The sequence below is a fragment of the Pogona vitticeps genome, chromosome 4 (genome assembly GCF_051106095.1).
Source record: "Pogona vitticeps strain Pit_001003342236 chromosome 4, PviZW2.1, whole genome shotgun sequence".
NCBI classification, from domain to species: domain Eukaryota; kingdom Metazoa; phylum Chordata; class Lepidosauria; order Squamata; family Agamidae; genus Pogona; species Pogona vitticeps.
In genome coordinates this window covers 11,523,880-11,551,344 of record NC_135786.1, presented here as the reverse complement: position 1 = coordinate 11,551,344, position 27,465 = coordinate 11,523,880, and the positions used below count along the sequence as shown (strand labels likewise).

The following is a 27,465-nucleotide window of genomic DNA, read 5'->3' as shown; positions in this document are numbered from 1 at the left end:
AGCATCAGATGTACACTTCCTACATTCAAAGTTGCTGTGTGGCATCTTTGTACGTACTTTATATGCAGGGTGCCAAGTGAAGCGGCCCTGATCTTACAAAATAAGTCCTGATTTCTGCTAATATGCGGGTGTGCAAGCAACTCCACTCATGTGAGTAATCCCTTTGAACTCGAGGGAGCTGTTTGCATGCCTAAATGATTTGCATGATCACCGCTTAAGAGCTGGAATTAGTCGCTGCCATCTGTATTTACAATATTCTGCTAATCCAGCCTTTTAGATGCCACCAATAGGCCCCCTTGTCTGTGCACCATTATTGATCAAGAGAGAGAGATTTGGTTTGACACAGGTTTGCGGAAAGCCTCCGGGTTGTCCAAGGAGCCGTCATATTATCAACTCTTCTAAGATGGCATATGGTAATACAGAGTTTAATGCCTGCCCTGACGTACCAAAGTGGTGTCAGGCCACACTGCCAGCTGATGCCTGAAAGTTTCACTGAGCACAAAAATAAATATCTGAAATGATTTTCTGGTGCCGTTTCTGGATTTTAGGAGCTCTTGTGCTGTTTTGACTGCTTTTGTTATGCTTAAAAGATTTTCTAGCGTGGAGAGAAGGCAGAGGGGGGAAGTTGGCATTCCATTCAGATGCCCTCTTCGTTGGGCATAAATTAATCGGATTGTCTCGCTGTTTTTGTGTAGCCTCATCTTGAAGTAATTTTAATTTCAGTGACAAAGTTTATAATGTACATTTGCTTCCAAGCGTGTTATCCTGTTGACTGTACATAATCGTGGCTTAAAGCCTTAAGTGCTCGCAGGTTCCCTGATGCACACTCCTCTGGCTTCAAATGTGGCTTTTAAGTGATAGCTAAAGGACTCTGAAATTAAATCTATTAATGCAGCAGCAATATGCCTCATTTAAAAAAAGCAGAGATTCTGAAACTCTGTGGTAGGCTGTGGAATACTGTTTAGCAGAATCTTTTCTTTGTAGATTTTGCCAAGAGATGAGGGAAATGGGGGAATCATTGTTTTGTTACCCTTGTGGAAAATTGGGCTTGTAGTTTGTGCCTGGGACAAGTTGGCCAGGGGAAGGTGGAAAAAATGTCCACTGTTAACTGGTAGGTAGCAACCACCTGCGTCTTATCTCTAGGAAAATGGAAGTATCTAGGCCAGACTTGAATGCCTTTTATGGTATTGAATTAATTAGCCAAATGGTTTCAGCTGAGTGAAGAGGAGGGGGAGGAGTTACTTTCTTCTTGAAGATTCAGGTCACTTTGATACTGACTGGAGGATGTCCTGAAAGAGTCTGCAAACTGGATTGTTGGGTATAAAAATGGAGAGAGAAGTTACTTAGTTTGGCCTAGTTGTTTCTTAGGAGAAAACTATGCTCATATGTAGCCCTGTTGTATGACTTGAACTTTGTATATGCTCTGGAAGCAGCATACCATCTAATTTTCAGCCCTGCTGGGTGGGGCTCCACCTCTTGCACACATGACTTCACCCTTGCATACGCATGTGACTGCACACCCACACCCACTTGGACAGATCTGTAGCAACCGGAACCAAAGGGGTTGAACATGAATGTTGTGCAGAGGAGGAAGTGCTGCGCTGAGGAAGGTGGAGTCACATGCGTATGGCTTAGAGCAGCAGTCCCCAACCTTTTTCAGTCCGTTGACCATCTGGGGAAGGCGGGGCACCCCTGTGCTCGTGCGCATGCATGAACAAGTGCACTCTCTCACATGAACGCAAGCACACCCATGCGAGTGCCACACTGCTGTTTGTGCATGTGCAAATGGCAGCACAGTGCTTGTCTGGGTGCGCTCGCTCATGCGTATGCACAAATGGCGGCGCTGCACTCACGGTCGTGCTGGAGCGTGCACGCAGGCACAAACGGGATGTGCGGGAGTGAGTGGAGGGTGGGGTGGGAGGTCTGTCTCGGGGGGCTGGTCTGGCTCAGGCCACTGACTGCCAACAGGCCACAGACGAGGGGTTGGGGTCCTCTGGCTTAGAGGGAGCCTTGTCTGGAAATATACTGAAGTTCTGCCAGGATGTGAGTATTAACTTAAGTTTGCTAACTTATTTTCTTGTGGGATTATTTTGAAATTGTTCTTACCTCAAATGCTTTTGATTGCTTATTTATTCCACACCCTTTTATATGTTTATGCAAATTTGAAATGGATTTTTTTTTTACGTTTTTACAATCTTTAATAAGAATACAAAATTGTACAGCAAAATTGGGTCATTTTGGATTAAGAGGTTTGGTGATACTTAAAACCAGCTCTTGTCTTAATCATCTTCCAGGAGCCTGTGTGGGTATTTTTTGGCATTTCTATCTTTGGGTTGGCAAAACAGTTAAGAGCGCTTACTATTGTGAATCTGGTAATTCCCTGGAAGCACTGCTTAGTCAGAGTGGAATAAGGTGTAGGGAGGGTACAAGGCAGGAGGATTCCCACAACCATTGGTATAGATGGCGCACAGTGAGGTTAGCACCAGGATTGTGAAACCACAGTTTCATCCAAGGAGTGTTTGAGAGGGAGCTGAGGAGCCATGAGACACCAGGAGGCATAATCTTGACAACTGTAGTAATGGAGTCAAAATTTCAAAAGACAGGGCCTTTTGCTGTCTGGACATGATGAGAAAGAACTGAATATGAAAATTTAAAAAAATAGATTTCAGGAATTGAAGGGATTGTGTCATTGGAAAGCAGAATCCAAGGATTTGGTTTTCTATTCTAACACTTTTCCATTTTCCTTGCAATGTGTATCAGTTATACTCCTACTCCAATGTTGTGTTCACATGATTACGGTGGCATGACAGCTGACCCTCCACCACCATATCTTCTGCCTGCTCACACCGCATACATATTGGAGAAACGTTCTACAGCAATACACTAGTTCAATTCTTGTTGGATTCCTCTGCAGCTTAGAAGCTGGGAGATCTTGGTCCAGCTCTGAGATCTAGTTAGTTGTGTAAAGGACTATATTTACTACCCAAAGGCCTTGGCCAGTGCCACCTTCTGCAGTAGGAACCCAGAGCAAGACTCCAAGGAAATCCTGTTTTAGTTCAGAGTTGGGAGAGTGTAAGATATTTTAGTTGGATACTCTCGAGTCATTAAAGGTCAGAGCAGGCATTCTAAATTGAGAGCAGAAATCAACTAGGAACCAGTGAAGTTGTTACATGATCACAATAATGTGGTTCAGTGGCCCAACTCTGTTAATATCCTGGCACCCACATTCTTGACTACTCCTCTTTAATGGACAAAGTGGTCTTTGATGATTACAATGTTAAATTCCCCTTTATATCCCGGAAAAATGCTATATTGTGGGTATTGTGGGAAATTTAAAATGGCAGCTCTTGTAGATTGATTGGCCTTCTATAGCCAATCATTCTACAAGGAGGAATACCAGAGAGTATTTTGTCAATGCCCATCTCAAACCTGGAGCATCTCACTAAGCAGCTGCTTTGTTCTCTTCAGGTTGCTTTGAAACACAGGTTTAAACCACAGATGTCACATGAGATGTGTCACAGAGGACTAAATCCAATTGTTTGTCCCGGTTAAAGTAAGAATTAATCAGTAAGACTTACTGGAGTGTTGACATAAGAAGTCCGATTCATTCAATGGGTCTCCTCTAGTTCCGACTCACAAAGGAACAATTAGCCCTGAGTGTGGCCTCGGATGTCCTCATAAACTTGTTGAACAATTAAAAATCAAGGACATTTCATATGGAAAAGTATCTTCAATATAAAGTTGTCTGTCAAGTCCAAGTGGAAATAGAATAATAAGCCCTGTTCATGTACAGGGTTAACATTCGCATAGAGTTAGTAAACAGAAAGACATATATCTACCCATTCACTCATTCTCCCATTGTCTTATCTTCATGAAAGAAAAGCATCCACCTGAATACTCATTGGTTGTTGTGGGTTTTTTTGGGCTCTTTGACCATGTTCTGAAGGTTGTTCTTCCTAACGTTTCACCAGTCTCTGTGGCCTGCATCTTCAGAAGACAGGAGTAACTACCCCTGTCCTCTGATGTTGCTGGCCACAGAGACTGGTGAAACGTCAGGAAGAACAACCTTCAGAACACGGCCAAAGAGCCCGAAAAACCCACAACAACCATCAGATCCTGGCCGTGAAAGCCTTCACAAATACATTGAATACTCATTCTTTCCCCAGCTAACTACCACCTGCTCACTCAACATCTTACCAGCTAACACTGCCAATTCTACTCATTCTGGACACTGTTCTGGGTGAAGAGAAGTTTAAAGCCAGTCCAATCCTCTGTCAAATGTACTTTTTTGTGTGACCCATTTATTATTGCATATGATGCATGATTTTTGGTTTGTTTTGCTCTTACAAATCAGAGTCAACTGCAGTCTGGCTCCTGGAGTTTTTGAGCAGGGATCATCATCAACATCATCATCACCATTATGTGCCGACAAGTCAGCTCAGGGTTTTTTATATACAAAGTACTCAGAAGTGGTTTATTCTTCCCTTCACCTGGAGTGGGATGGTAGCTGAAACTGTGCAGCTTGCCCGAGGCTACATAGGCTGACTTTACTCAAAGGAGGCACAGTGGGGAATCAAATTCCCAATCTCTGGCCCTGCAGCCAGTGACCTAACTCACTGAGCTATGGAGAGATGGAAATACGTATTTAAGTGCCTGCTTGGTAATACTGTTTAGAGAAGCAGTGTCTGAAAACTCTCATTTCACTAATCTGCAGAAGCAATGGGGAAACTGTATTTGAGAATATTATTTACCTAAGTTATTACTTAAACATATCACAAAGCAAGCCCTATTTTTTATATAAAAAACACCTTTAAATCTTATTTAAGGATCTCATGAGCAATAAGACGTAGCCTCATAAAACCATTTCCTCTATATTTAATGGACCAAAGCTGATGTGCTGAAATAGACTCTTAAGTGTTCTAATTTAAAGGATTTGAATATGTTTGCATTGTTTGATTTCCATTAAACGTGGAGTGCGTGACTTGGTTATTTTCAATTGAGTTCCTCTAATAGCCAAGAGCATTAAGAAACTTGCAATAAAGGGCATTTTACAGCACAACAGCGCTATTCTGTACTATGATTGATAACAATAGATTTTGTTTTCTTTTTTTACCGCTCCAGAAGTTAAACTCTTGAAAGGTCATGATGGATGTTAATATAGTAAATATAGTTTCTTAGGTGCTGGAGAGGGGGACACCATCAGGGTATTTTCTAAATGAGTTGTTCATGTATTACATGGATGTCAGAACAGTGTGGTCTTCACCGGGCCATGGTAGGATTGGCCCTGCTTCCTATGGAGCAGAGTTTGGAAAGTTAATTTTATGAGGAATGATATGGTGGCACTGTCCATAACTGAGCAATGGTAGGCTAATGATTTGGGATCTGCACTACTCAGTTATTAATAGCTGTAGGAGATCATTATCATTTGATCATCCCAGAGTGCAGGAAATGTAATAATGGGCTCAAGCTACAGGAAGCAAGATTTAGGCTGAATATCGGGGGGGGGGGACTTCTCAACTGTTAGAGCAGTATGACAATGAAACCAATGACCTCAGGAGGTAGTGAGCACTCCAAAACTGGAGGCATTCAAGAGAAAATTGGACAACCATCAGTGAGATCTGCTTTGATTTGAATTCCTCCATTGAAGAGAGTTGGACTCGATGGGTTTATAGGCGCCTTCCAACTCAATTATTTTATGATTCTAGATTGTCCGATAAGCCCTGGACTGTTGTCCACAATAGAGTCAGCAAAGGTTATGCTCAGTGCTTTACAGTTGTTTAGACCAGAAGCCGCTAGTACAACTGGCACAGCTGATAAACCAGGGAAAATCTTACAGGGCAGTGACAGATTTGTCTTCATGATGACATGATGATTGTCAAGCTAATATAGCAACACGGTTTCGTTCCTGCTGCAATGGCTTCACCCCCCTGTGCCTAATTAAGGAAGTGCTGCTCTCACTTTCCATTACCCTCATTTGTCCTCACTGAAATAATTGTAGGCTCAAATTTGATTAGTTGAATAGCACTAGGGCATCATTGCTTTTATGGCCTATTCTCATCCAAGAGATGACCCAATTTAGCATGGAGATATACAAATAAAATTGACAGAAGTGGCCCTCTGGTCCAGCTGTAATTGTTGTTTCAATATATATCCCTCCCATCATTATTATTGTCCCCGAATCTGAAAGTGGAAAAATATTCAACATAGCTGTACAAATCCAGTAAATGAAAAGAAGAGGAATCAAAAATGCATGTGTCCTTATGCCAGAAAGGATGGAATGGTTTTGGAGGGTAATGCAGGAAATATGAGCACGTGCTAAAGGTAAAGGAATGCATTACGGTGCTTACATGGGTATCCTTGTCTATGGTTGTACTACCACCTGGTGACAGGTATAGATTGTACTTCACACAAGAATCAAGCCCTTAACTGTGTAAACTCACTAACAGATTGATTAATTGAAATTCCTGGCAGGCATACTGAAAGCTTCATTTGCTGAGTGGAATTATTAGAGGAAGAAATGCTGAACAGAGTGGGTGCCACTGCAATGTGGGGGGAAGAGAGCTTTTCTCAGTCGCAATTAAAGCGTTAAAGTTAATCCATCTGTATTAGCATCTGCATTTCCCTAATCCTTGACCAAACAGTATCCCAGTTTGCTTCTGGATCTAAAGCTTCCCATGCTGTAGTGCGGTTCTTTAGCATATCAGCTGGTAAGCAAGGCTATGCATATGGTGATGCTTAGCTTCTGAGTGCTTTCAAAAACAGTTAAGGGTTTGGCGGCGTAGCAGAAATTACTCGAAAGCAGGTCTAGGTGTTCTGAGACAGCCTCTGTCCCACTTTGCTCTCCCATCTACTCTGCCTCTAATCTTCACATGTTGAGGTGAAGGTTTGTTAGCTTGGTACCTAACCTTCGCAATTTGGTACCTGCATGTGTGCAGATACAGTACGTCTTTTTGGTTAGTTCTCAGCCAATAATGGAGACAGGCCCAGAGGGGGCATGGTGATATCAGTTTAGGGCAGTGATGGCGAAACTATGGCACACGTGCCACAGCTGGCACACAGAGCCCTCTCTGTTGGCACACGAGCCATAAGTCGCCATAGAGAAATATTTACCCATCCTCCAATCCCAGATTTTGGCACTCCCCTCTGCTGGTGCAGTGGTCTAGGTGTAGTACAGGAGCAGTTATTTTTTCTAAACTAAAACTTCAGCATTTGTTTTTTAATTGCGGTATTGGCACTTTGAAATAAATAAGTTGATTTTGTGTTGCAATTTGGGCGCTCCGGCTCAAAAAAAGTTCACCATCACTGCAGTAGGCACTTAGAGGCAGCCACTGCCCTCAAGCAGCAGATTTTGCAGTACCAGTGTATTTTTGCCATTTATCCATGGCATGGATCCACACAAATTTTAATGTACGCTCATCTCCAAATCATTGCCCATCTCCATTTCCTCGGTTGTGGCACTGGTGTGAGAGGTTGGACAAGAAGCTTCTTCAAAGTGGCATATTTTCTCCCCACTTGTACTCTGCAAGGAGCTGTCCATGAAGTGCTCATGGTGTTGATGATGAAGATGAGGCTTGCCAGGTCTCAGAGAATAAGCTGCTGTGCAGGAAATGGCTGGGCTCCCCTGAATCTCCAGGCCAGGCAAACCAATGTGAGGAGCGGTGGTGGAAGGGAAGGAGCGAGTCTTGTTTATTGTTACGGGGTGGCCGTAGTGTTTGGGTACCCATCTCCAACCCTCTCTGAATGGCATCAGGGCTCACTGGCTTCCTGCATCTGTCCAACACGACACATAATATACTTGCTTAGGAGCTCAGACAGGGAACCCACAATGCCTAGCTCACTCCCTCACACATGCATGGAGAAATATTATGTTCCCATTTCCTGTGACATCACAAGGCCCCACACCATGACTTCACAAAGACCCACCCCAGGCATTGGGCCCCAGATATAATGAGGGGATGAGGAAGATAATCCCATGACAGCCCCTGACAAGACAGCACTTCAAACCATTCCAGAAAAATTCTTTTATTAGTTTTGGAAAAGAGGCTAAATGGGTATCCTCAGTGGAGACAACGGCCTGGTTCAGCTCCAGCAGGATGCCTGCCTCCTGGTCCCTCGCATCCCCCTGGGGAAGAGGATGCTTCGGGCCCTACAAGAGAGAGAGAGAGAGAAAGAGAGAAACAATTAAGGGGTGAGCTCGTCCACTGCTGTCAACTGGCTTCAACCCAGGTGTATCCACTGACCAATGTTCTTGCAACTTCATCCTGAAGTTCCGCCTGCCAACATCCACTGTCTTCCACCAGGTATATCCACCCATTCATCTCTTCCACTCCGCTTCTGAAACCAGCCTCAGCCAGCTCCCGAAAGCTTGGGTCACACACACTCGCCCCGGCGACATCCCCACAGAATGCCATCCAGCCCATTCACACACACATTCACACACACACCAGCCACACACACACCGACACAGACACACCTTCACTCCACCAGCCATTCACACACATCCCCGGGCTTCCATCCACCGATATCCACCAAGCATCTGCCAGCTGGTTTCAGGCGGCCAACGTCCACCGGCTTGATCCGCCAACCTCTGCCGGCCTCCACCTTGCAGCCTCAGCCAGCTTCCTCAGGGAGATTCCACCAGCTTCTGTCTGCCAACGTCCACCGACACCCCCCCAGTCCATCGCCAACATCAGCTAGCTTCAAGCCGCAGATCTCCACCAGCCTCGAGCTGTTACCTCGCAAGCCCACTTAGCAAGTTCCTCTGCTTTTGCAAGAGAACTTGCCTTGGGCAGAAGGGCTGGGTCCCCAGCAGCTGCTGCCGCTCTCTCTGCTGGACTGCTCTCTGGCCACTGGCCTCCCTTCTGGTCTCCTGCCCTGCCCAGCAAGCCCCTTTTATCTGCCAGCAGAGAGGTGGGGCCTCTGTGAGGTCACAAAGACCCAGCAGAAAATGGGTTGTGTTCCCAAGGCAGCAGCAGCAGCAGCAGCACCCTTGGGATTGGCTGAGTCCTGAAGATGATGTCAACAGTCCCTCTGATCATATGATTCATCCACAAAAGTTTACATTGTGCATGATTTTTTTTAAATTTGTGGCCTATTAATGTATCCCCTGTCACCAATCCCTCTGATTGTTAAATCTCCCCATATATTGGCCTTCTGACAGGATTCTAGGCTGGTGCTCCAAAAATTTATCTTCCAGCATTTGCACCAAAAGGAACTTTCTTAAGCCCTGAGCTAGGGAAAAAAATTAAAGTAATAAATGAATAAGGATGGGCACAGTCACACAAAGAAGCCTTTGACTCCTTTTTTAAATCTCTTTTTGGACATTTTTTTTCTTGCCCTTGATATGAAAAAGATATTATAAGGAGCCCGTTAAGAAAACAACCTAAGTGTTTGAAACACATACAAGTATTTTGACACCATCCCTGCACTATCAAAGATGCAGCTGTGTTTCAAAGACTCTCCCAGCCTTTGGAACTCCCTCCCACTGGAAGGCAGATTTGCCCCACCAGTAAGTATTTATTTGTTAATACCACACATGGGGGGTGGGGGAAAACAAGCATTTAACCCTTGCAATGCAGGAGCAGTTGTTTTTTCTAAACTAAAACCTCAGCACTCACATTTTAATTGCAGTATTGGCACTTTTGAAATAAATAAGTTGGTTTTGTGTTGCAGTTTGGGCACTGGGGCTCAAAAAGGTTCACCATCACTGGTTTAGGGGAAGAGGTACAATCTCACTGTATACAATCAACAGGTCTAGGTTACGTATAGAGTGAATATCTGAAGGAGAGGATTTAAATAGATTTATTCCAGTATAGTTTCTGGCTTGGTTTTAGGCACCAAGTCACCCTTGTTCAGGTCCACAAATCATGTACAATTGTCACTAGTTTGGAAATTATTTAAGATTTCCATCTGTATCTCAAAAACACACCTATGATCAAGGCTGGCACCACCATAAGGCAAACTGAAGAAGTAGCTTCAAGGAGTGGAGTACTAGTAAATCTGTCACCTTCTTCTGGAAGAGTTCCAGCCGCTCTGAACAGCTGTGTCTCCTACGCACAGCTGCCCAGACCAGATGATTCCTACATGCCTTGTTGTGAAGGGTTCTTTAAGCTAAGTCACAATGGGAATGGGGAGTTGGAAAAATCATGGCACAAGCAAGTTTGCCAATCACTCATACCATCGCTCATCAGAAAATCCCTTGGGGCTGGGCAGGTAGTTCAGCAGCCCTATGCATGGGATGGGGCACAGGACTGCCTCCTTTCCTTCTTGCTTTGGCAGGAAAGGTGCTTCCTTCTCTAGTGGATGAAGTGCAACGGTCTCTTTTTCCTCTTCTGGCTAAGTGAGGGGCACAGCTGCATCTGTAGAACAAGGGTTTCTTCATGGTGTGGAGGCAGAGCGGGTGTCCCCTCTTCAGATGTATTCATTCATTCGTTCGTTCGTTCGTTCGTTCGTTCGTTCGTTCGTTCGTTCGTTCGTTCTATTTATATCCCGCCTATCTGGTCATTGTGATGTGTTGGAAAGGTAGCCTCCTCTTCCATCGCAAGGGGATGTGGGCTGCCATGTGGTGCTTGGGGGGAGGGCTGCTGCTTTTCTTCTCCTCTCAGGTTGTTGCAGGTGACTTCATCCCCCTCCTCTAATTTAAATAATTAAACTAAATGTAAATGTAGTTGGTTCACCAGTCGGTTAACTCAAACTCAGTTGAATCATGAACTAAATATGCATAAATTGTTTGGCAGTCCACTGAAGACAGGGTATATTTGTCCATATAAGACTATGTATGGTGGCTATTCAAGATAGAACTAAAAATATTTTAGAAATTGAGGGGACAAGGATGCAACCAGCACCCATTCTTCAGCTGACCTCTTATCTGAAAGACAAACATGCTCCCTCTCTCCCCTTCTGAAACATGTTTGTTTGCTTGCAAGTTCATTCATTCATTCATTCATTCATTCATTCATTCATTCATTCATTCATTCATTCATTCATTCATTCATTCATTCATTCATTCATTCATTCACATTGTAATCTTCTTTTGCCAAATGTACACACAACACATCTTTATCAGGGCATCCTTCTTTCCTCACAGTGGCAGCCATCTTGGGCATACTTTATATTGCTCTTTGCCACAATGCGGGTTTCCATTCGGTTTCCACCACCCCATTTCCCCACTTTCTTTTGTAAATCTGGTGGATTAAAAAGGGCATTTGCTTCTCTTTTATCAACCTGATGGGTTAAAGAAAGCATGGTGCTTAGTAGCTTTTTATTCACAAAGATGGGGTGGCAGCATTTCGGAAGAAAATTCTATCTTGTACATTGCATCATTTCTCAACCCCCGCCTTCAGAAACATGCCTGATGTTACAACAACTCTTTTAAATTGCTGGTCAGAAAATTATCTTCAAATTGGGAAACAATAACAGCACAAGGTTGCACAACAAGTTTGTAACCCACCAATTTATTTCCTCACATCTGTGCTGGAAATATGAATGAAAGTCATGGGGCAGATCTCTTTGTATATTTGCTTTATTTTCTATAGAAAAAAATATGCCTGTCATTGTTGGGAAAGGTGGTTTCAAAGCCTGCTTTTCTGAATTGTTTCTATCAGTGTGCAGTTATTAGGAGCTTTAATGGTAGAAATCTACTCCATAAATTAGAAATTTAGAAAGTGGCTGGATTCTTGAGATTCTTCCAGGTTCTCTAGCGTATGAATGGTATGTGGCTATGAGGCAATGCCTTTTTAATGGTGGTATCAGATCCAATGAGACCTCTAGAGAGACTCCATGGAGGTCCATCTTCATGACATCAGCTCAAGAAAGACTCTTTTAAAAAAACAGTCCTTGCAATCAGGTCCTGCGTTAAATTGGTTTTATCTGGGTTGTGTTTCGCTATGGTTTTTTGTACACGTTCTTGATTTATTATATGGATTTTAATTTTACTTGTGTTGCAAGCTGCCTAAATAACATTGTTCTAAGGTGGCTATAAATATCCCAAATCAATAAAAAAAATGCCCTGTGTGCTTTTTGATAGTGTTTAGTAAATCAGACTGGCAGTGTTTGTGATTAAGTGAGGAGTGCTGTGTGGGTGCTATCTAAAAGTAAATGACCATCCAATCAAGGTGGGGGCTGCACATTGTAGCCAAAGTAGAGTGGTGTGTGCCATATCCTCTAAGCATCCACACCTACAGAATTCATCACTGAGAAGGTCTTTGCATGTACAGTTACACACACGGAGGCTTTGGGGGCAATTTAGTGCCCAGTTGAGCAAGGTCTTGAAGTATACAGAAACCTCTGTGCATATAGCAGTCTTCTCTGGTCCAGGCATATCTGCTGTTAAATAGACATGTGGGTGAAAGCTACAGGGCGAGTATGTCAGAGCAGGCCTACATGGTGTGAATGCATCTCTACTGTAATAGGTTTTGGCTTAGCTCTTTCCCATTTATGTCTAAGAAACTCACTTGTCCTTGTTATTGCTATAAGTAGATTGTTTTTGTTTTTGTTTTTGCTTTTATAGAGTGGATGGATGGATGGATGGATGGATGGATGGATGGATGGATGGATGGATGGATGGATGGATGGATGGATGGATGGATGGATGGATGGATGGATGGATGGATGGATGGATGGATGGATGGATGGATGAAGTTCTGTAGTATGTGAATCAGAAACCTGTGGATTTCACAGTGATTTCCTCTACATTTGGGAATGAAGCATATGCCTACAACCATCGTGACATGGCTAAGATCTGTGAGTGCCCAGGTCATATTATATCACACATGTAGTTGGAGGTGCTGCAAAGATTCATAAACTACGTGTTTAGAATGTGGGAAGGAACAAGCTTTTCTCTTACATGAAAAGTATAGGAGGAAGTCTTATGAGTTTGCATGGCGCCACAAGCTTTTGATCATTGCTCCTGTCCTGCATCTCAAGTTGACTCATGGTTCCCTTTAATGTTTTACTCAGATTCGTTCAGATAAGGACAGTGAGATCCATATAAGATACAGCATCACAGGAGTGGGAGCTGACCAACCTCCTATGGAAGTCTTCAACATTGACCCCGTGTCAGGGAGGATGTACGTGACCCGCCCAATGGATAGAGAAGAAAGAGCATCCTACCATGTAAGCATGCAACTTTTCAGCACTTCCAGTAATTTGGTGTCTTTTCTCTCAGTTCTTAACTGTGGGGGAAATTTATGTGAAGGATGGATGGAAGGACAGATAGATATTTGATGCAACTCCGGCTGTATAAGAGAAGGATTAGAATAAACAAACTGATATTATGAGGAAGATCCGAAAAGAGCAGTGACATCTTTCAAAACTTTTCATATTGGTATCAAAATAAGATTGAACACTGTTCCCTTTACAATATTTTGTATATTTTCTAGGTACAACTAAGCTATTACTGTTACTATTGCTAATGCTTAATTTCTGAAGTATTTCAAATTTTAAATACCAAATAATCCTAACAGTTAAAATACAGGGACCTGGCTTTTAGCAAACCAGACCAATGGCCCAGCTATATATCTATAGCTGTACCTATGTTTTGGCTGATTGGCAGTAGGTCTTCAGGGTTTCAGGAAGAAGCCTTCCCAGGTCTGACTAGAAATGCCATGAATTGAATCTAGGATACTCTGAGCTACAGCCCTTTCCCAATTATACATAAGCCTTCTATTTTTCATGTATAAGTGAAAAAACATGCCTGCTTCCTATGCACCAGATTGCCTCTTGTGGATCCCAGGAAGGCTATGAAATCTTTGGTTAACTCTGCCTACACTGAATGCATCTCTCATGAACAAAATCCAAATCACCATTGAGGATGCTCTAAAGTGCCCTTGAAATTGCATGGGTCACCTTGACTGACTTCATCCTCTTAAAGGTATTCCGTGCCAGGCTCTGATTCCACCAAGTCATATTTGTTTTGGTACACATTTAGCTATGTTCACACTGTTTGTCGACAGAGGTGGAGGAATAAGGAAAGTATTTTAGCTCCTTAGCTGAATGGACGAAGAGATTTCCCCGGGGCTAAAAGGGAATCCAAAGGAAAGTTATTTTATTTTCTTTGAACAAAAGCAATTATTATCTCCAGTGATCCTGGTAAAATCCGAAGTGAACAGATATATGTATAGGTTTTGCGCTGCTTCCCAACTGCCAATAATGTGTCACTGTTGGCAGGTCATTATAACTGGGGTATAATTGGGGTATAAGGTCTCAGAATAATGCCTTTGATGTAGTCATTAGGATTCTAGTATTGGAACTTCTCAGTCAAAAAGAAATAACTTTGCCTGCCATAATGATGACTTTAGGTGACCCTGGACTATTTAATAACAAGTGTTCTTATTAAGTATCCTAAGCTAAGACAATGGTTTCTTTTGGGTTGCTCAGAAATAACTGCCTGTCTCTTGTTACTTTGTATTCATAGTGAAGAAAGAGAGCAGCTGAGTTTCTTATTCCCAGAGATCCTGGTTTTTACCTGGTTCTGCGCAGGTGTGTGTGACAAACCCAGACCTACTGGGATATGCCACAGTTTCACTAAGCTGCCACCAACCATTCCCTATAAGAAGTCACACAGACCAGGGATGGATTTTTAACAAACAAAGGAATAAGGTTTATTTAAACAACACACAGGGAAAATAAAATGATCAAGGGAATAAGATACAGTAACGTGGCTTAGTCTCAATCACACATACACACAGTTTGGTTCACACAGAACACTTAGCTTGAAGCACAGACCCTGAACCTATCAGTTCTGGCTAACCATACAGACACCTGAACCTATCAGGTTGGTACTGACTGACACACAGTAGTACCCTGTCTGACACACAGACTCCCACTCAAGCTTCTTCTCTCAGCTTTTCCTCCAGCTTCTCCACTTCTCCACACACGCTCCACATATATATACAGTACAGCCCCTCCTCCTGATGTCCCGCCTTCCACTCCCCATAGGATGGAACTTTCCCTCCAAACCCATGACAGACAGGTAACATCAGTGCTGTATGTAACACCTCCCCTCTTTATAAGTTGTTTTGTAGGGGGAAAGCTAAGGTGCTTTTCTCCAAAAAAACAACCTGGACCCAAAACAAACAAAACCAGTCATATAATAACATACAATACCATACTTACTTATACTTACACTCTATTAGGCATTTAAACATTTACCATTAACAATACATCAAGTTACCTTTATTCATACAAACCAACATGTTTAATAAACAAATACATTTAACTTTTTGTCATCAAAATATATACATAGTCCATGTTTCTTTCGCCGTCTTCATTCTTCAGGTCTTCTTGACAAGGCGTCAGCAACACAGTTCACTGACCCTCTGACCACCTTCACTTCAAAGTCATAGCCTTGCAGATTTAAAGCCCACCTCATAAGTTTACTATTGTGGGTTTTCATTGTCTTTAACCATTGCAGTGGTGAATGGTCAGTGCACAGAATAAAATGTCTTCCCCAGATGTAAGGCTTGGCCTTCTGGATCGCGTAGACTATGGCCAGGCACTCCTTTTCCACGGTTGCCAAATGTCTCTCACCTTTTTGAAGTTTCCTACTCAGGTAGGACACTGGATGCTGGTCACCATTCTCATCCTCCTGGCAAAGAACTACTCCTACCCCGCTGTTAGACGCATCGGGGTAGATGATGAACTCCCGGTCGAAGTCTGGAGCACGCAGCACTGGATAGTTGATGAGCACCTCCTTCAACCTCCGGAACGCCCCCTCACAGTCGCTGGTCCACGGGATGCGGTCATCAGCCTTCTTCCTCGTCAGATCGGTCAGCGGAGCCGCAATCTCGCTAAACCTCGGGATGAACTTTCTGTAGTAGCCCACCAACCCAAGAAATGATTTGACTTTTTTCTTGGTGTTGGGTCTGGGCCAATCACGAACTGCTTCTATCTTGGCCTCGAGGGGTTTTATCACTCCTCCCCCTACTATGTGACCCAAGTATTTTATTTCTGGGCTACCCAGCTGCAGTTTGTTCTCTTTGCAGAGCCTAGGCCAAAGCACTTCCTCCCCTGGGTTAAAGTACCTCTCCCTGCCTTCCTGGTCATCCCAAGCTTTCTTTCTGACCTTTTGAGCTTGCAGGGTCTCTGCTGCTAGCTCTAGGTTTCTCTTTAGGTCATTCCTTAAAGAGTCTATAGATATCACAACATCTTGTGGGTCATCCTGGGTGATCTGCTCCCAATTTTGTTTGATCAAATCAAGGGGCCCTTTCACCCTTCTCCCAAATAAAAGTTCAAACGGACTGAACCCGGTACTGGCTTGTGGCACTGATCGATAAGCAAACAAAAGGGATTGCAGCTTCTGGTCCCAATTGTTTGGATTCTCTGCCAAGTAAGCCCTAATCATGCGCATTAGAGTCCCATTGAACTTCTCAGTTAACCCATTACTTTCAGGGTGATAGGCAGTGGTTTCCTTGTGCTTAATTCCACAGATTTGCCATAACCGTTTCATGAGCTTCGATGTGAACGATGCGCCCAAATCTGTGATTATCTCTGAGGCAAATCCCATCCTGGACATATACCCCACCAAGGCATCTGCCACTGTGTTAGTTTCAATGTTAGTCAAGGGAATGGCTTCAGGGTACCTCGTGGCATGGTCCACAATGGTGAGAATGAACCTGTTCCCCCTCTTTGTGGCCTTGGGCAAAGGTCCCACAATATCCACCCCTATGCATTTGAACGGAGTGTCAATCACAGGCAAAGGGCACAACTTTGCTTTGGTCCTGTCGCGGCTATTCCCCTGCCTTTGACACACATCACATTGTTTACAGAACTCCCTGATCTGCTTCCCTATGTCAGGCCAGTAAAAATTCTGTGTGATTCTCTGCTGTGTTTTGTTCACCCCTAAGTGCGCAGCAAACAAGTCAGAGTGCCCCCTTTGTAAGATCATGGGGCGATACTTTTCAGGTACCACTAGCTGACTTCGGATCCCATCTCCCCCTTTTGAGATATTCCTCAGGGTCTCTCTATACAAAATCCCCTTTTTCTCTAGAAATCTCACTGGGGTTTCAGGTGTTAGCTGGGCGTCAGTCACCTGTTCAAAACACTTTTGGAGAGTGGCGTCTGCCTTTTGCTCTTGGCCAAATCGGCTGTCTGTGGTTAAGGTTTCCACCACAGCTTCTGAACTCCTCTCTGCTTCCGTCTCTGGCTCATCATTACCCCCCTGAACTGTCCCCGTGGTGGCTTGTGAACGTGTAATCACTAGCACCCGTTTCACATGTTCAGCCAGGTCATTTCCCACGAGCACGGCTGCTGGCAGAGTCGATGAAATCACTAGCTGCCAAACTCCCCTCCAGCCTTGAAAGTTCACAGGTACCTCCGCTACTGGCAGTGAGATCACCTGCCCCTCAATCCCTGCCACCTTCATGCTCTCATTTGGGATTATATATTCCCTAGGAATAATATCTGGATGGCACAGGGTCACCTGGGAACAAGTGTCCCTCAGCCCCCGATACTGATGGTCAAGTATTCCTACGTCCACCCCTGCTGTTTCAAACAACTGAGAATCTGTTCTCACGAGCAAGCAGCGCTTGACCTCCACAAGAGGACCATTTTCCTCAGCCTGATCAGCAGATGTAACTGTTCCAGATTGAGTAGCCATGGCAACAGGCTCCCTCAGTGACAAGGGGCTTTGCTCTTTCTGGACACAGAACACAGCTTTTGGCTTGGTTCCACTCGAATCCTGAGGCACAATTCCTTTTAGCTGCTTTAATTTCTCACACTCTGAGATTAGATGGCCCTTTCCCTGACAGAAATAACATTTTCTGCTATATTTTGAGTCTTTCTCATCTTGTTTTGGTTTTCCCTCCAAAATCTGAGGTCTTGGTTTCATGTCTGAGGGCTTCCCTTCACCATGGGCCCCTCCCCCTTGCTGGCTTCTTCCTGGTCCCTGAGAGTACTTGCTGTAGGTTTCTTTAGGTTTCCCCATCGATTTCCCCTCACCCAAGGGCTTTCTTATTTGGGAAATAAAATCTGCGATCTCGGCTGCTTCTGCCACAGATTTCGGTTTCCTTTCCCTCACCTGGAATTTCAGTTCCCCATGCAGGACTGAATAGAACTGTTCCAGCGCTATCAAGTCTTTGAGCTGCTGAAAGGTCTCTGTCCCCTCCTGAGATAGCCATTTCTCTAGCAGCCTCACCAATTGGGCCCCCACTTGGGTAAAAGTCTGCTCTGGTTTCTTGGTGATTGACCTGAATCTTTGCCTCAGCTGTTCCGCATTTATCCCATGTCTTGCAAACACCAGTTTTTTAAACTCTGCAAAATCTTTCATCAGTTCCTCTGGCATCTCTGCATAGACTTCTGCAAGGCTGCCACTGATTAAAGATCGCATGATGGTCATCTTCTCAGTTTCCCTTACTGAGAAGTCCACAAACGCTCTTTCCACTAGGGAAAAGAACACTTCAGGACAATCTCCCTTGTGGTACACAGGGAATTTCTTCAGGTCAGCTTTAGACAATTGGCCTCCCTCAGAATCCCTATTGTTATTATTGTTCTGATTCATCAGTTCCAATTTTCTTAACTCAAATGCCATCCTTTCTTTTTCCAGAGCAATTTTCTCTCTCTCCCATTCAAATTGTCGTTGTTTCTCCCTTTCCCTTTGCTCCATCTCCCTCACCCTCAGTTCATGCTGTTGGGCTATGAGCATTTTCCTGAGTTCTGGGTTCTGCTCTCCCGTGCTGTCATCCTGCACTGAGCCAAATTCATCCTCAGAACCTTGGTCAACCTGGGGGTCTTTCACTTCACCCATTTCTGCCATTTGGCTTCGAGTCAAGGGCATAATCCCCCCCCCCCAGAACAGGCTGCTTTCAAAAGTCAAGCCTCAAAATAAAGCGAGCACTTTTTTTTTCTTTTGCCTCAGAACCAGCTTTCTATAGATTACTGCTGTTCTTCAGCACTAACTTGCAACAGTTGCGAGCCAGAGTCTACCCCCCTCTGCTAGGCCTCTCAGCAGGCAGGCTAAATCACTTCTACTACACAGTTTTGCCTCAGCTTTTTCCCGCCAAAACAGGCTGCCTCAGAGCTCCCTAATCTAGTCCCCAATCTGAGGTTACACGTTCTTCTACTAGCGCACCCCCCCGTGAGGTACACCTAGAAGATTACCTACGTGCTCTCAGATTGTCCCTGACTAGACCCCCCTTGCTCTGGGCACACTTGCCAAGGCTTTGCTGTACCACTGGACAACTGGACCAGTCGTATCCCACACGCTGGACACCAATCAATGTGACAAACCCAGACCTACTGGGATATGCCACAGTTTCACTAAGCTGCCACCAACCATTCCCTATAAGAAGTCACACAGACCAGGGATGGATTTTTAACAAACAAAGGAATAAGGTTTATTTAAACAACACACAGGGAAAATAAAATGATCAAGGGAATAAGATACAGTAACGTGGCTTAGTCTCAATCACACATACACACAGTTTGGTTCACACAGAACACTTAGCTTGAAGCACAGACCCTGAACCTATCAGTTCTGGCTAACCATACAGACACCTGAACCTATCAGGTTGGTACTGACTGACACACAGTAGTACCCTGTCTGACACACAGACTCCCACTCAAGCTTCTTCTCTCAGCTTTTCCTCCAGCTTCTCCACTTCTCCACACACGCTCCACATATATATACAGTACAGCCCCTCCTCCTGATGTCCCGCCTTCCACTCCCCATAGGATGGAACTTTCCCTCCAAACCCATGACAGACAGGTAACATCAGTGCTGTATGTAACAGTGTGTTCTTCATTCGCAACAGCAGTAACAACCTCTTGCCTAATAATGCTGAGAACATTTTGCAAGAGGCAGGACATAGTCCCAAATAAAGTAGTCCTAGATCGAGCTGGAATGTTTAGCATGTATGGACACTGGAACAGTGACGTCTATGTTGGCTTGGGCATGTTGTAAGAATAGCTGATGGTCGGATTCCGAAAGATCTGTATGGAGAATGAGTGCAGGGAAATCGTCACAGAGGGAGACCACTGCTGCGATACAAGGAGATCTGCAAGCGGGATCTGAAGGCCTTAGGGATGGACCTCAAGAGATGGGAAATGTTGACATCTGAGTGTTCAGCTTGGAGGCAGGCGGTGCATCATGGCCTCTCCCATTTTGAAGAGATCCTTGTCCAGCAGGCCGAGGCAAAGAGGCAGTCACGAAAGCAGCAAAATCAGGGAGCTAGATGGGTTGCAGATTGTATTTGTCTTCAGTGTGGAAGGGATTGTCACTCTCGAATTGGCCTTCTCAGCCACACTAGACATTGTTCCAAGACCTCCATGCAGAGCAGGATACCATAGTCTCTCAAGACTGAAGGATGCCAAATCAAATCAGGTTTGCAAGAGGGAATGCTGTCCCATATTCTGGAGTACTCTTCACAGTTCACACCTGTCACAAAGTAGCTAAAACAGAATCCTGTGGGTGTTAATTTAGATCTTGTATAACTTGCTGTGGCTAATTGTGGTTAACTGGGCATATACTCCATTGTGCAATCAGATGCAGGACCACACCTGCAACTTGAGATGCAAGCTGCATAAGCCTTACATGAACACCAATAAGGTTCTGGCTTTTCAGTTTACACTTGAAAATGCAACGTGTGAATATGGCTAAAGCATGTTTAAAATGCGAATACCGTACCGAGTTGGTTTGGCCAAGCTAGCGGCAGACCCTGATAATCCGAATCGATTAGTCCAGAAAACAGGTAATAGCTTTCAACCATTCCGTGTTTCCATGACTTTCCATTGAGGATTCAACAGTGTTTTTTAGCCCTAAAGAAATCCCTCTTCATGTTCAGATATGATTATAAGAAGCATAGACTGGATCAGATAAAAACCTAGCATTCTGATCAGTATTGGACAGTTAGATGCCTCAGAGAACTCCACAAGTAAGACCCATGCAAAAAAACTTTCCCCCATCATTTTCTACAGCAACAAACTTTAAGAAGCATATATTGGGAGAATATATAGATTGGCAAGAAGACAGGAGGGCCTGGCATGCTCTGGTCCATGGGGTCACAAAGAGTCGGACACAACTTAACGCCTAAACATATCTGGTAGTCCCACATAGACTGTGGTTGTATCTAAGCCCCATAGTTTCTATGGGTCTCTCTCTCTCTCTCTCTCTCTCTCTCTCTCTCTCTCTCTCTCTCAGAAAAAGGGGTCCTTGGTACCTAGTGTCTGTGAATCCACAGTGCAGACAGAACACACTTGAGGTTTTCCTGACCAGCTCTGTATGTGTTGGCTTGGGGGAAAGCCTTATGTCATTCCATAGGGTTTATTTTCAAAAGAGCATGATAAGCTCTCTGATCCTGTGTTCAGTTCCCATAGCGGCCAGCCAGTTGCCTATGGAAAATCCACCAAGCAAGAGAAAAGTAAAGTCACACTGTTCCTGTCCTATGTGGCAGCAAGTGGCACTGTGAATCATATGGCCACTTTCCATTAAAAGTGTGATATTGAAGTAAGATCAGGTGGATTTATTCGTGAACAAGTGTATGTTCAACGACAGCCTCAGACCAGCAGCACCAGGTGCAAGAACATATTAACGAGCAGCAAGATAGAGAATGAAAAGCAGGAGGAGAGGCAGGAAGGGAGAGAGGAACAAATGATCATCAAACCATATCTTATGCAAGTGGTTGTTAGAAGCAGTTGCTTTGGGTAATTACAGGCGATGATTAAAGGCAACTTTGGGAAAATGGGTTTCTGAAAGCAGGTGTGGTTCTGAATTTTAACAGTAAGCCAGTGTAAAGCAAGTAGCTAATAATGTTTCTCCCTGTTTCCTACTTTGGCTCGTTGAGTAGCATCTTAAGGCTGGACTCCTGGACAAATGAAAATATTCTTGCGGATCTGTGGAATTTCATCAGTTTGTATCAGAAACCATATTTTCTATTGCACAGTCCTCCCTACTGAGCTCCAAGCATGCAATCCAGTTAGTGTGTTCCCATAAAAACTCCTTGGACATGGTGACAGACTTGGGTCTTCCCACTGTTGGCTTTCTATGTTTGATTTCCAAATCAATTAGACTCAGAATTAGTGCAGATATTAATCAAGAGTTCTGGTTCATTATAACTCTATTTTTCAATGCATGCTTTCCCTTTAACCTAATTGCATTGCTTCATGATCATAATTATTATACCATTGTTACTTTTCTAATTGTCCATGTTCACCATCCATTTCCCCAGTTAACACTAACCCCACTCTCTCTCTCTCTCTCTCTCTCTCTCTCTATCTATCTATCTATCTCTCTCTGTGTGTGTGTGTGTGTGTGTGTGTGTGTGAGAGAGAGAGAGAGAGAGAGAGAGAGAGAGAGAGAGAGAGAGAGTATTCATACCAAGGAAAATACACTGTTAAGTTTGCTATAGATTTTGCTTAGAATAATACTGTTTGTAAAATCCCCTTTATATTTCTGAGGGTGGATGGCAGCTATGGTGTCATCCATACAGGACTTTGGAACAAGACTCCTCAGCTACAAGAGAACTGCTTTAACACATTTTGAAATAAATGAAGTAATACACATTACAATCTGAAAAGGGGAACATCCTTGAGCCCAGAGTCTAAGGACCAGAAGATCATGCTTTAAGGCATAAACATACAGTGGTGCCTCGCTTAACGACGATAATCCGTTGCAGAAAAATCACCGTTAAGCGAAAACACCATAAAGCGAAAATAAAAACCCAATTGAAACACATTGAAACCCGTTCAATGCGTTCCAATGGGGTAAAAACTCACCATCCAGCAAAGATCCTCCATACAGTGTCCATTTTTGCTGCCTGTATAGCGATGAATCCGTCCCTAAGCAGAGCGGGGAGCCATTTTAAGTACACGGTGGCCATTTTGAAAACCTGACAATCAGCTGTTTTTGATCATCGTAAAGCGAAAATCGGTTCCCGAAGCAATCATCGCTAAGCAAAATTCCCCCATTTAGACCATCGTTTTGCTATCGCAATTGCAATTACAAAAAGATTGTTTTAAAGCGGATTTGTCGTAATGTGGGGCAATAGTTAAGTGAGGCACCACTGTACTTCTTCCTCTTACAGATTTATCTCTCAAGGCAGGTTATGCCTTTTAGTGTTTTCTGTGCCTTTGACATCAGACATGTGGCAGAAAAAATGCTATCTCCTGACTTCTCTCTGTTCCTGGTATGAATCCCTGCTCAGGCATGGATGCTCACTGGGAGGCTGCAATGGTAAAGCCATTCCTGGGCCTGACACCAAGGGAGGCCCGGAAGGAAAGAAACGGGGCCTTCTCGGCGGTGGCCCCTCGGCTGTGGAACACCCTCCCAACCGAAATTCGGCTGGCACCCTCGCTGGGTGTTTTCAAAAGTCAGCTAAAAACTTGGCTATTCAAGCAGGCCTTCCCGCCAGTCAATTAAGTGATTTCTATTTTTTTTTCCTCCTTGAGTCATGCCATCTTGGTAATGTGTTGTTTGGAACTAATTGTTATAACTGTATTTTTGATGATTTTATATATGTTATACTGTTGTGTTTTTATCTATGTAAGGTGCCCCGAGTAGACATTGTCTAGAGGGGTGGGGTAGAAATCAAATCAAATCAAATCAAATCAAATCAAATCAAATCAAATCAATCAATCAATCAATCAATCAATCAATCAATAAGTATCTCACTTACCTTGAAAACCCTAGTTGGGTTGTTAAAAGTTGGATAGTGATATGCCTATAACAACAAGAACTGGACAAATGGCCCACAAGATTTGTATGTATATTGGACCTTCTTGTCACTTACCTGAACAACTGCCTGTGGCGATTCTTTGCTCAGTGTATGCTCTACAAAACTCTTTCCTAAGCCAAAACAGATGCCCTGGATCCATTTCAGTCGGGCTTCAGGCCGCGCCATGGTACAGAAACGGCATTGGTCGCCCTGTGCGATGACCTCTTGAGGGAGGCCGACAGGGGCAATGTGTCCCTGCTGGTCCTCCTCGATATCTCAGCGGCCTTTGATACCATTGACCACGGTATCCTCCTGGGGAGGCTCTCCGAGTTGGGAATTGGTGGCCTGGCATTGGCCTGGCTCCGTTCCTTCTTGGGGGACCGCCCCCAGAGAGTACAGCTTGGGGAGAATGTCTCGGCCCCGTGGAGTCTCAACTGTGGGGTTCCACAGGGGTCGATCATCTCCCCAATGCTATTTAACATCTATATGAGGCCGCTGGGTGGGGTCATCAGGGGATGTGGAGCTCGGTGTCATCAGTATGCTGATGATACTCAGCTGTACATCTCCTTTCCACCTACCACAGGAGATGCCATTCTGTCCCTTCAGCGCTGCCTGGGGACCGTACTGCAATGGATGCAGGAGAACGGGCTGAGGCTGAACCCGGACAAGACGGAGGTACTGAGGGTGGGCGCTCCCACAGTCGGGTGTTTGGGAAACTTCCTCACTTTTGGGGGGGCGACCCTCCCCGCCAAGGATGGGGTCCGCAGCTTGGGGATCCATCTGGACCCGGCGCTCACCATGGAATCCCAGGTGGCGTCGGTCGTCCGAACGGCCTTTTACCACCTTAGGCGGATAGCCCAGCTGCGGCCCTATCTCGAGGTGGGGGCGCTCACTACGTTGGTGCATGCGCTCGTAATCTCAAGATTAGACCACTGTAATGCGCTCTACGTGGGGCTGCCTTTGAGGCTGCTGCGGAAATTACAGGTGGTGCAGAATGCGGCGGCCAGACTACTCAGTGGTGTGAAAAGGTACCAACATATTTCGCCCACCCTGGCCGCATTGCATTGGCTGCCCATCCGTTTCCGCATCGACTTCAAAGTATTGATGCTTACTTATAAAGCCCTAAACGGCTTGGGGCCTCGATACTTGGCGGAACGCCTATTTCCACCAAGTTCTACCCGTGTCACTCGCGCGAGTCAGGAGGTGAGGCTGAGGAGCCTAACGCCGAGGGAGGCCCGGAAAGAAAAAACAAGAAATCGGGCCTTCTCGGCAGTGGCTCCTCGCCTCTGGAATAACCTTCCCCCTGACATTCGCGCGGCTCCCTCACTGGGTACTTTTAAAAAACAACTAAAAACTTTGATGTACCGGCAGGCTTTCCCGTTTATTAATTCCTGATCACCTTTCCTTTTTCCTCCTTAGTTTTCCCTCATTTTGTTGTAATTTTTCCTTTGTATGATTTATTTAACCGTATTGTTGTTGTTTATTGTTGTAAGCCGCCTAGAGTAATCTTGGTTGATTAGATAGGCGGGATATAAATAAAATAAATAAATAATAAATAAATAAAAATCCTTTGGACATTAATTTGCGTTGTATCATCACCCAGTGCCAGTAAAATGTAATGTAAATTAATTGAAAGCTTACTATCCCCACCTTTGAGATTCTGAAGCCTTTGGGAGTCTCAGGAGAGGAAGCTTCAGTTGTGAAAAACTACCACTGTATTGCTGCTAGCAGTCCTGATCAGTCTTAACACTGTTCATCACTGACTTCTGCCAGTGTAAATTTGCACAAAAGGATTTTGCCCAGTGAGGGGCAGTCAGACTAATTCGGCATCAAAGATCCCAGCCTTCTGGATACCAAAGTCTGTAGCAAAGGCAGACATGTTCAGCTGTACATTGGAAAGATGTCTTTTACTTTGGTTTCCTACTGACACACTGACCATCGATCTCACCACCAAAATCACCTTTTAGATGAAGAGTTTGCATCTTTAGTCCCAAACCTCTGAATATAACATACAGTATGACAATATCTAAGGATTTTCTTTTTAATCTTCTTTGCCTTCCTGAAGTATAAGTTGTATAGGAAAGAAAAATCATTGGAATCTATGGATTTTAATCAATTCCATAGACAAGCTGATAGTCTCTAGACTTAATTAAGTCCCAAGGCCTCCAGCTTTTAATTAAGAACAGCTTTACAGAATCAGACCAATGGTCAATCTAGACAGATGCCCTCTCTGTAACTGAGGCCATTTGCTCTCCTCTCAGATGAAGTCCACCACTTCATCAAATGCCAATAACCAGGCAGAGAATGGTCTTCCACTGAATGAGGAGGAGGAGGAGAAAAGGCTTCTACACACCACATCATTATAAATAATACACTCAATGTAAATTATTCCTTTTTTTTCTTGTGTAATTCATCTTTTTTTAGTGGGACTATAAACAGGCACAGACTTCTTGCACATAAGCCTCCACCTTTTCTATCATAAGGCATGCCAGAGGAATCCATGGTACTCAGGAAGAGACGATTCACAACTTTACAACCATGTAAGATATTATAGAATGGCTAAGGTTCAAACACAAACACAACACAAGTGGCAACTCTACTCATGGACATCACCAGATGGGCAATACTGATTGATTATGTTATCTGCAGCCAAAGATGGAAAAGCTCTATACAGTCAGCAAAAACAAGACCTGGAGCTGATTGTCACTCTGATCATCAGCTTCTCATAGCAAAATTCAAGCTTAAACTGAAGAGAGTAGGAAAAACCACTGGGCTACCCGGGTATAATCTGAACCAAATCCCTTATGAATACACAGTGGAAGTGAGGAACAGATTTAAGGAACTAGATTTGGTGGACAAAGTCCCGAAGAAGGATGGAGAGAGGGTGGAGGCTCATAACATAGTACAGGAGGCAGCAACAAAAAACATCTCAAAGAAAAGGAAATGCAAGAAAGCAAAGGGGCTGTCCAACGAGGCCCTACAAATAGCAGAGAAGAGAAGGGAAACAAAATGTAAGGAAGATAGGGAAAGTTACAGAAAATGGAATGGTGACTTTGAAAGAATAGGAGGAGAGACAAGAGGGCCTTCTTAAATGAAGAGTGCAAAGAAAAAGAGGAAAAGAATAGAAAGGGAAAAACCAGAGATCTATTCAAGAAAATTGGAGATATGAAAGGAACATTTTGTGCAAAGATGAACATGATAAAGGACAAAAATGGTAGGGATCTCACAGAAACAGAAGACATCAAGAAAATGCGACAAGAATACATAGAGGAATTATACCAGAAAGATCTGGACATCCTGGACAACCCAGATATTGTGGTTGCTGACCTTGAGCCAGACATCCAGGATAGTGAAGTCAAGTGGGCCTTAGAAATCTTGTCTAACAACAAGGCCAGTGGAGGTGATGGCATTCCAGTTGAACTATTTAAAATCTTAAAATATGGGGTTGTTAAGATGCTACACTCAATATGCCAGCAAGTTTGGAAAACTCAGTAGTGGCCAGAGGACTGGAAAAGATCAGTCTACATCCCAATCCCAAAGAAGGCCAGTGCCAAACAATGCTCCATCTACCGTACAATTGCACTCATTTCACATGCTAGCAAGGTTATGTTCAAAATCCTACAAGGGAGGCTTCAGCAGTATGTGGACCGAGAACTCCCAGAAGTACAAGCTGGATTTCGAAGGGGCAGAGGAACTAGAGACCAAATTGCTAACATGCACTGGATTATGGAGAAAGCCAGAGAATTCCAGAAAAAAACATCTACTTCTGCTTCATTGATTACGCAAACGCCTTTGACTCTTTGGACCATAATAAACTATG

The 27,465-nt window shown here is 44.1% G+C and overlaps 1 protein-coding gene across 8 annotated transcripts in view; it reads left to right on the top strand.

Moving 5' to 3' along the window:
* The window catches only part of CDH4 (cadherin 4), a 954,442-nt gene that overhangs the window by 749,185 nt on the left and 177,792 nt on the right, over positions 1 to 27,465 (top strand). For all 8 annotated transcript variants that reach the window (XM_072996786.2, XM_078392123.1, XM_072996789.2 and 5 more), the window contains one exon: positions 12,958 to 13,113. In XM_072996786.2, the coding sequence (XP_072852887.2) occupies positions 12,958 to 13,113 (156 nt within the window). The remainder of the gene's footprint in view (positions 1 to 12,957; positions 13,114 to 27,465) is intronic.